This window comes from Alosa alosa, unplaced genomic scaffold (assembly GCF_017589495.1).
Source record: "Alosa alosa isolate M-15738 ecotype Scorff River unplaced genomic scaffold, AALO_Geno_1.1 AALO_1.0_unplaced_11, whole genome shotgun sequence".
Classification (NCBI taxonomy): Eukaryota; Metazoa; Chordata; class Actinopteri; order Clupeiformes; family Clupeidae; genus Alosa; species Alosa alosa.
The window spans coordinates 69,569-79,800 of record NW_025962223.1 but is presented as its reverse complement, the minus strand read 5'-3'; the positions used below and the strand labels follow the sequence as shown (position 1 = coordinate 79,800).

At 40.2% G+C, this 10,232-nt stretch overlaps 1 protein-coding gene across 1 annotated transcript; it reads right to left on the bottom strand.

Moving 5' to 3' along the window:
• Positions 1-806: 806 nt before the first annotated feature.
• LOC125290115 (tumor necrosis factor receptor superfamily member 14-like) lies at positions 807-8,531 on the bottom strand (the record flags this gene model as incomplete). The annotated part of the gene is made up of 5 exons (XM_048237094.1): positions 8,333-8,531; positions 7,123-7,248; positions 6,834-6,989; positions 1,093-1,180; positions 807-997 (listed from the first exon to the last, which is right to left on the bottom strand). Coding segments are annotated over exons 1-5 (760 nt in total), but the record flags the coding sequence as incomplete, so codon positions are not given.
• Between the last annotated feature and the right edge of the window lie 1,701 nt (positions 8,532-10,232).

The following is a 10,232-nucleotide window of genomic DNA, read 5'->3' as shown; positions in this document are numbered from 1 at the left end:
GGCTGTGGCATGGAGGGGGTTATGCATATGTGCTAATGTGCTAATATAGCACGCAAACAGTGAGGCATAAAGACAGTGGTAAAAGTGGCTAGTGGACAGACAGTACCAAACATGGAGGGGGTGAAGAGGCAGACAGACTATGCAGAGAAGTCTATCTCTCCTCTTCCCTTAAGTGAGGCATTGAACAGTTTCTTCCTTGTGCTTCCACCCCAGCATACTACTGCATAGAAGAGGACGCTGGCAACAACAGACTGGTAGAACATCCTGAGGAGCTTACTGCACACATTGAAGGACCGCAGCCTCCTCAGGAAGTACAGCCTGCTCTGCCCTTTCTTGTAGAGTGCATCAGTGTTGGCCACTTGGACCATTCAGACCATACTGATCACGTAACTGCTGCCATCATGCTACAGATTTCCCCTTGTGACTAGTCAGAGAAAAACAGTATTATCAAACAGGCAATGAAAAAGATAGGTATAAATGGAAGTACACTTTAATGAATAACCACCTCTGTTGTTACAATATGACCAGACTCTTGATCAATAATGTCTTCCTCCAAACGTATGACTAAAATAAATAAATGTAAACAAAATTAAGAAGAATTAAAAATTTAATTTAAGAATTGAAGAATTAAACTAGACACCAAAACAGAACTATTGAAACTAAAGGTGTGTGTGTGTGTACACAAAATGTTAAGAAAGAGAAAACATCTCTGAAGAATTGTTTTTATCAGTATTCTTGAAAATGGCAACCATGATAACAGTAAGCCTAAATGATAAAATAAATTCTCTTATTAAATTATCTCTTACCTGTTTGAGTTAATGATTTGTGTCTCTTCTTCCTTTGTGATATGAAGAGGCCAACCAGAACCCCACATATGAGGACTATAACAGCAACTAGGACACCAACCACGATGCCAACAGTGCTTTTTCTTTCAGCACATTCAGTGTCAGAAGATGTTGATCCCTTTTTTATAACAACAAGTCCCAGCAACTCACACCTACAGATATCACATAAATCACTACAATTTAGATACATGACAAACAGCTGAGTTTTTAACCTGAATCTGGAAACATGTACAGTGTATGAACTTACTGTGTGTGTGGTCTGCAGGATGTGAATGATCCATTTGAGTATGAGTCACCTACACATTCAGCACACACAGTATCTGAAGAGGATGTGCCTGCATAAAGTTACAGATATTAAAGGGGATCTATGCAGGTTTTGTAGCTTAATTTACCAGCGTAACTTTCGCCAACATGCATCCTAGGGTGTTTTTGTGAATGTACACGAGTCAAACCTTCGTTTAAAAGCATAAATACGTCCGAAACGCTACTTTTAAGCTTGTCCGTGTTGTCTTTTTCGGGTCCAATGGCCTTCTGAATGGGAGTTGTAGGGGCACTACTGTTTTGATACATGATCGATACATTTTATACACTCAGTCCAAGGTGGCGGCGAGCAGAAAAATCAAGTGAGTTGTTCAAAACCTTTCTTTTAGTAAACTCTGTGTACACAAACAAGTTCATGTGTAGAGACACTGATGATACTTCGATCAAAGTTTCATGTTGTGTCGAGCCTTCATAAGGCCTTTTCACACAGAGATCAATGCTTTAAAAATTCATGGAAGAGGAGACGCCTTTTGCCTAACGCAGGTCTGAAAACTTAAGGAAATTTTGCCGCCTGATCTGTTCACATGATGCGCATTTTGGGAAGCCAGGAGGCAGGATCAGCTAGCAAATTAAAATGTGACGCAACAGGGTTAGGGGTAGAGTGATAGTCATAGGCCTTATTATCACGTGGGCCTTCAGATGCAGCAGGTGTGTGATTTCCAAAACCATGGCGGGAGAACTGACTGCACTTTGGTTAGCTTGCATTTGTAGTACAAATGCAAGTGAAGTTGCTTTGCTGTTGCTTAGAATGTTAGATTCTTACGATCGATGTCTTCAGATAATAAAAAGTAATTTGGAAGGAAAATTGAAGAGAAGAGTTGCCCTTGCGTTCACCGTGATTCCCTTTTGAAAATCAGAGGTTCACAGGCTACTGTGGCCTTGGTCAGTGGCTGCCAGCCGTAGAAGTAATCCTGTGGTAACGCACTGCAGCGCATAATTTTCCAACGCTTTATTCATGAAATCATTCAATATTACAACAATAAAAATGTACTGTGTACTGTCTTAATTGAAACATGCTTCACGCACAAATGATAGCCTAGGGAAAAGAGAATGGACATCTCAACATAAGGATACATTAGGCTAGAAGATGATGATTGGTGTAAACTTCGACGTGATAAGCAGTTCTGGCGCTTAAAAAACGCAATGTTCCATTCAGTCATACATCATTCCGTAGTGCCTGCCATGAAAAGAAAAACAGCAGCTTAATATTTTTCAGGTGTTTAACAGTAGGCCTAACAGGCGATGTTAGCAGTTATGCCGGGTCAGTGAGATTAGGCATTGCATCCTACAGTCACTCTGTTTGGAACATCGCAGTTCGGGTTGATAAGATTCAGTTAATGCGAGTATGGATCGTCTCAAATTTTGGGACAACCAAAGAGCAGTGTAGGCAAAGCAAATCCTAATTGTTAAGTTACCATAGCTGCTTTTCTCTAGGTCCGGAAATCGCGACATAAGCACATTGGTTTCTTTTTTCTTTTCGTTCTTGTTCGCGTGTTGGGTAGTGAAGCGATAATGCATTTAAAGCAGAGTATCATGTGAGCCAGAGCCGATATGGCCAGAACTGCTGCTCTGTAAAGGTATTTCTGTTCCACCCAAATTTGCTCAACTACTTGCGAAGTAGCCTATTCATCACAGACATCACATGTATCACACGAAAGGGCTTTTTCTGAGCCTTTAAACAATGTTAGTGGTTAGTTGTTGTGGTAAACGGTTCGCAAGAAAAGTAACTTTAATTTAATCATATTTTCTGCACCCGTCTCCCTACCCATTCATCTTGGTGGAATACTTCACAAACTTTCCCTCAACACATGACAAACCATATAGCCGAACCACCTTACTGAACACAAAGGTGTAAAGCATTCCCCTGTACAGTTAGCCATTCCAGAGTAATCCGGTTTTAAATTTGCAGAAATGTCTATATGCATGTCTCCAACTTTGGGGTTCACAATGTGTTTAAATTGTTCAATACATGATTTTATAACAAATACAAAAGAAATTATACAAATATCGCCTAGATATCTGTAAACAATAAAATCAGAGGATATACATATAGGGCAGACAGCAGAGGTGGAAAAAGTACGAAAATATTGTACTCAAGTAAAAGTACCAATACCTTGATGAAATATTACTCAAGTACAATTTAAAATACCAATCTGAAAATGTACTCAAGTAAAAGTAAAAAGTAGTTCATTTAAAATGTACTTTTAAGTAAAAAGTTACTTAGTTACTTTTTGGGGGCGGGGTACCAGAACAACCAGTTTCACCAAAGACTTTCTAATGAGGAGATACAGCACTCAAAAAAAGAGTTTTATTGAGTTGCAGAGTTTTTTTTATATTTGGAAACGAGCAGAAGGTTCAGCAGATTAAAGGGCTTGTACTGGGGGAAAGTGGGAAGTATAGGGCCCCAATGGAGGAGAGGGCCCGTGAAAAGTGGAATACAGGGGCACAACATTTTCACCAGGCATTAGTAATAACTCAGGTAATCCACACATAAAAAAAATCCAAACAACTCCATAAGTAGAGTCATGTAATGAAGTGGAATAACACAGGGAAAAGTATTGAACACGCTTAAGAAAAAGCACTAAGGCAAGGAAAAGGGAAGGAACGAGCTGGAATCTGTATATAGAGTAGTTATCCTTTCTATCTGTGCAAATTAATATAAGCTTGGTTAGCAGCCTACATATTGATGGGCTATAAAAGGTTTTTCATTACCAAGGTGTCACACAAGAAACATTTCATGATGGATAAAAGCAAAAGCTCTCCTGAAGACCTTTGCAACCTTATTGTTGCAAAACATATCAATGAAACTGGTTACAGATGCATTTCAAAACATCAGAATCTTCCAGTAAGCAGCATGGGAGCCATTATCTGCAAGTGGAAGAAACATCACTGCATCATCAACCGCCATGCACAGGATCTCCTTGTAATATTTCTGACCAGGGAGTCAGAAGGATAGTCAATTCCAAGAGTCAAGGACCACTTTCGGAAAAGCTCCAGAAAGACTTGAAGGCAGCCAATTCAATTAAATAGTTCTGAAGTAACTAAAGATCGGATTCAGAAGAGGGACCCCTGGAATCTGTTTAGAACAATGGGCCAAAATCAGACCTGATACTGCTTAATTCAATAAGTTTTGTCATACAGAAATGTCTTGAAGCTGTCTTTACAAACAAAGGTTTTTCCACAAAAGTATTGAAGAAATTTCAGTAGGGCATGTTCAATACTTTTTTCCTGTGTCATTCCACTTTTAATACACAAAACTCTTATGTTTGATTTTTTATATGTGTGTTAATATAATGTGTGGTGAAAATTTCTGGAATAGACTCACTGGAAGTTTAGGCTAATTACTGAAAAAAAAAAAAAAAAAGCAATAATTTATTTCCACCATATATTTATTTTACCTGAATATTTTAACTTCCAAATTAAATGAATGTCAGATCTAATGAATGTCAGGACTAAATTTAAAAGTTTGACTGACTGGATTTTGTATACAAATCATAGTGAAAACTGTCTAAGGTCACTCTCACTCTCCCTTGCTAAAGAGCTAATGGTTTAGTCGCCTGCACGATTCATAAGGTAGTCTATCTTTTGTTTATTTAGTTGAGCATCGCTAGTAGTGGACCGCTAATTGTTTTGTTGCTGGTGCAATGTCTTTTCTCCAAGAAAGCCAAGTCAGGTTACTAAAACAAAGGCCAAAACAGGAAAAAAGAGACATCAAAATGAGGGGAAACAACTGCTAATAAACTTCTTTCCAAAGAAAGGTGAGCACAAACGCCAAAACACGAAATCCCATGGTGTTTGCTTAAATATCTCCGCAAATCATTAGTGCTAAAACAAACTGAGACAACCGATTGGAATAGCGGAAAATACACTTTCATAGGTTAGGCTAATCTGATGCATTTCGCGATCCAGTCTCCATCACTTTCAGAAAGACTGCATGGCTTCCAGCTTGATTCATGTCCTGTTGTAGGCTACATGCTGATCATTATCACTAGGCTAGGGGTTTAGGATTTTTTCTCCATTTCCGTTTTCGTTTCGTTTCCTTTTTTAACGAATGGGACTTTTGATGTAGCAAAGTACAATACTTCACTCAAAATGTAATCAAGCAAAATGTAAAATACCGATTTTATAAACTACTTAAAAAATACAAAATACACAGAAAAACTACTCAATACAGTAACGTGAGTAAATGTATTTTGTTACTTTCCACCTCTGGCAGACAGACGCTCATGAGTTCATGCTTTGTTTTATCGCTGGATTTTAGGATAGCCTGTTATGGCAACCGATTGCATTCTGAGCTACAGTCAACTCTAGCAGGCATTAACCCATTCGTGCTGGATGCTGCACGATGCAACATTCCATCTCCCGCCTGTTGCTGCATAGCACAGCATTGACTCTCAGCTGGATGCTGCGTAAAAGCAGCATGCTTTTATTTCATATTTCTAGGTGTGCAGAGGCTTAGATATTAAGGTTTTGGTAGACGTTGACAATTCTTAGTATTTTTTCAGAAAACCCTCAGGAAATAAGGTTATTTAGTCTAGAATGCCATAGGATTCTATAGGCGTTTTTAGCAGGCATTTCAGGAGTAAATGGGTTAAATGACTGGAGACTTGAATGTGCTGTCTCTGCTATTGCTGCTTTTGATCAGTTAGATTTATTTGCAATCTCCTGTGGTGGGCTGGACATAGCATCAAAATGCCCGCCCAGATTCCCCTTTCCGCCTTAACGCATTCACACTGGTGTCAGAACTTATCGATGCGGCAAAAAGTCTAGGGTGCTTGGTAGTAAATTTGGCGAGACACTTCGTCCCGCCGTTCCGCCTCGGTCTATGTGAAAAGGACAGGCGTTCCGCGAATTTGGTACATAATTTTGCGGGGATTTTGGCAGTGTGTAAGGGCCTTTAGTGTTTGAAAAATAGTGATTTTGACGCGATCATGTATCAAAACAGTAGTGCCCCTACGATTCCCATTCAAAAGGCCATTTGACCCGAAAAAGACAACACGGACAAGCTTAAAAGTAGCGTTTCGGACGTATTTATGCTTTTAAACGAAAGTTTGACTCGTGTACATTCACAAAAAAACCCTAGGATGCATTTTGGCGAAAGTTACGCTTTACCTGAACAGCTTCAAAGTCATTGGAATGGTTATATGATTTTTTTTTTCAGGTTGAAAAAGGCTTTCCCCTAGAGCCTGTGAGCGGAAAAAACACCCTTGCAACTTTGGGCCGGCAGGCAGACGGACTCAGAGACAGAAGGTCTCACAGCCATAGCTCGTAGCCTCGCAATGTAACAAATTGCTTTACTGCACTACACACCTACACGCCAGGCCCCAGCTAGAACAAGGCAGCGATGGAGTTTCTCAGAGTAAAGCGAGAGAACAGTTGTCAGAGGAACAGGGAAAGAGGAAAACGGCAGACTGACCGATTGAGGAGTGTCGTAAATCATATACTCTGAAGCTGTAGGGGGAGCTCTGCAGAGAAACCTGCGAGCAAGAAAACAGCGAAGAAATTGCCAAAATTGCATAGTTTCTCTTTAAAGAAGATTGGTAAAAAGCAACTTGGCTGATATTTAATGCACTGCCTTTCTTTCTGTTCTTCATTGTCTGTGTGTGTGCGTGTGTGTGTTTCACCTCATTGTCCTTCTGTCTGTATAGGGTTACAAAGTATGCTTACCTGGTTGTTTGATGTACCGCCCTGGTGAGCACGGTGTGTGTTCCACAGCTCCTCTGCAGCCATCTTTGATTGGGTCAGTGCAGTAGTGACTTTCCAGAGGCTGACAGAGTGTGTCTGAGGTGGAGCTGCACACCCTCTTCACTCTTAGACCTGCAGCTACATTAGAACATAATACACTGACTACAGAGTTTACATTTCAACCGCAATCAACAATGCAAAGACCAAAATGTACAGTATGCACAAATATAAACAAATTAACAAAACAAAACTGCTGAGGAAATCGCCTTACTTTGGTCACAAACTGCGCAGGATCTGCACGACACAAGCCCATTGGGTGCATCAGTGAAGGACAATGATGGACATGGAACACATGTTGTGCTGGTGAACTCTGTGCAGTGTCTCCGTACATAGTAACCTTTAAACAGTACATAAGTAATTATAACATATGTCCATCAAACATTAAGGTTGTGTACTACTAGTGCAGTGCCCGTTCAAACATGCCATTCCTGAAGAAAACCTGCAGCCCAATTGCATGCCCACAGGTATGCCTGCTTTAAAAATAGGATGATAGGGAAACATCATTCCAGCTAAGCATTCAATAATGAATACTGAATATTATAATATATTAGCCTATAATTAATGTGGCCTCTAATACATGTGTAATAATTTAGGCATGGCTGCATGTGACATTTCTACAGATCAGAATGACATAAGCCTAACAACTGTTTTGAGTTAAGGCTAAATGTGTATTAAAGCTTACTGAATAACTTCCTTATACTGAAGACAAACCATTTTGTGGAATGATGCATCATTGTTTGAAATTTGCAACGATGTGACTCAAAAACAGTCTTTAGCATAAGTGACGTCGCTCAGTCTGCCACTTGTTGTCTAGCTATGTGGCATTAGCCTATCGCTCGTTTCAATTTGGGACTTTGCAGTCGGAATTGTCGTTTGTTTAGTCAAAGTCTCAAGTCAAAATAGCCTGGGCTATTCGAAGTGTCAGTTTATTGGACATACTTTTATTTTGAGTGATCACTACCCGTGTTTGTTGGCGTGTTGTTGCAAAATCCGCGTAATCATTTTATGGAAGCAAACTGCATACAGGGAGTCTTTGTTGTTGAGGTCAGACATTATAATCATCTTGCATCTTAACCCACAAGCAGTTCCCGAGTTATCCGTTTTTTAAATTGCGACTGACTATCATCAAAGTGAGACCTGTCGGTACACGATCCATGGGGTGGAGCTCCCCTGAAACTGGTACCCTTGGAAACAGTGCAGTGAGCGATAAACGTCCTACGTAAATAAGCATATTGTGAAATATCCATTAAAAAATCTTCAAAATCGAGAGTGCACACCTTTGTGCCACGTGCGAGCTATACGAAATCTTAGGTCAGTCTGACAAACGGTCAACGAGATATGCGTGCCACAGATACACAGACAGATACACAGACAGACACACAGACGCTTCTTGCTTTATAGATAGATGACAGACTCCTTACCCGGGCCACACATGGGGCAGCACTCCTGTCCTACAAGGTACTCAGCTCGGCCACAGGAAGTAGAGACCCCAGACACAGTCAGGAGGAGGATCACAGCAATAATCACCAGCTTCATCATGGTCTCCTCTGATTGGGGTGCAGTCGACTTCAATATGGTGTTCACACAGTTAAGCAACTCACTCATATCCTGCAGTTGCATAGATGCATCTGTCAAAACAAGAAAAATTATTTTAAACAATGCTGTTCAGAGGTTATGTGAGGGGTCTGTGTGTTCCTGGTTTCCAAGGTTTACAGATCCTGTAGGAGTAGTAATGATCTTTTCTGAGCAAAGAATCAATAACTGAATCAGCAGCTCCATTGGCTACTGTAGGCCTATTGGCAATTAAAATACTGTGGAACATTAATGACCAAGCCAGTGACTGGTTGCTGAACTAAGACCCATGTGTGTAAAGTTTGTGAGTTTTTCTCCTGGCACCTGAAATAACATTGTTACTCACAAGTATGGCTGGGAGATGAAAAAAACTTATGATCTTGATAGCATAAAAGAGAAATGTTGATATAGACCTACTATATACGTAAGCAATATGTGACGCATGAGAGTGGTGCTGGGAACATCATTTATCATTCATGAGGTCATTTATTTGGGTTCATTGGTGTACAACAACCTTATTGTTCTTCAACAATGTGCGTCTGTTTTGTTTATTACAGCATATCCTCCCCCGCATGATATATTAGTTCTGTTTCTGTCTGGGTCACAATGAAAGAGGCTTTGTTCTCTCAGTATTATTATCCAGCCTCTTTGCCTACTCTCTGTTGAATTATTTTCCTTGTACCTCAATGGCCCGTATGTCAAGTAAAACCGGGAAGCCTTTTCAGCCAGCTCATACATTTCTGGTGGACCATCCACTGTTTTGTAGTGGCTATTGTTTTAGTCTACTTTATTACACTGACCCAGTTAGTGAATGTACAGTACATGTTAAAGTATAATTCCGGCATTTAGCACTTTGAGTCCCTTTTCTCCTACTATTTGGATGAACTAGAGTGGTGGACACGGAAATTTTGACGATTGGTCCTGTCTCGACTTTTCTGACTCGTTTTGAATCGCCTTTACTGCTTCAGAGTGGCTGCCTACAGGCATGCACAAACATGTCCTTAAAACAACCCTAACGCTCAGCTTTCAAAACTGTGCAACTCACCGAAAGTGGTTAGTGGTGTTCGTTGATTATTAAAATCAAATATATCGGTGCAATGTATGATTTCCAGCCGTGTTATTTGCTATTGTAGAACTATTTTTTCAGACACCTCACAACCGCGTATAAACTTCCACTCAATATTTGAGCCTGAAGCATAGACAGTAAAAGAAGGTCTCGCGGAAAGACTACAACCAAATGTAAACAGCCCCCGTTTCCGTTTCCGATGGTGCAGTAATATCAACGTGCAATGAGTCTTCCAAAAGAAATCAATGGGATTTTACAAAATGCCAAAAAAAAAACACGACAGAAACTGTATTTCGCTACGCTTTTGTTTGTGCATGCCTGTAGGCAGCCACTCTGAAGTAGTCAAAGGCGACTCAAAACGAGTCAGAAAAGTCGAGACAGGACCCATCGTCAAAATTTCGGTATCCACCACTCTAGTTCATCCAAAACAAACCAGAAAAGGGACTCAAAGTGCTAAATACCGGAATTATCCTTTAAGATGCTGAACGATTTATGCAAAGAGCCTTCCATGGCATATAGTCCATTGGCTGACAAACGGGAATTCCAATCTTCAGGTGAAAATGTGTAACACCCTTGGGGTCTACAGGGGAAAACCATGGGAGAACATATCCCATTGACAGTAAAATTAAGAAGTACCCTGAACAAACTACAAATTTATGGAAACAGTTTGGTTTATATCAATT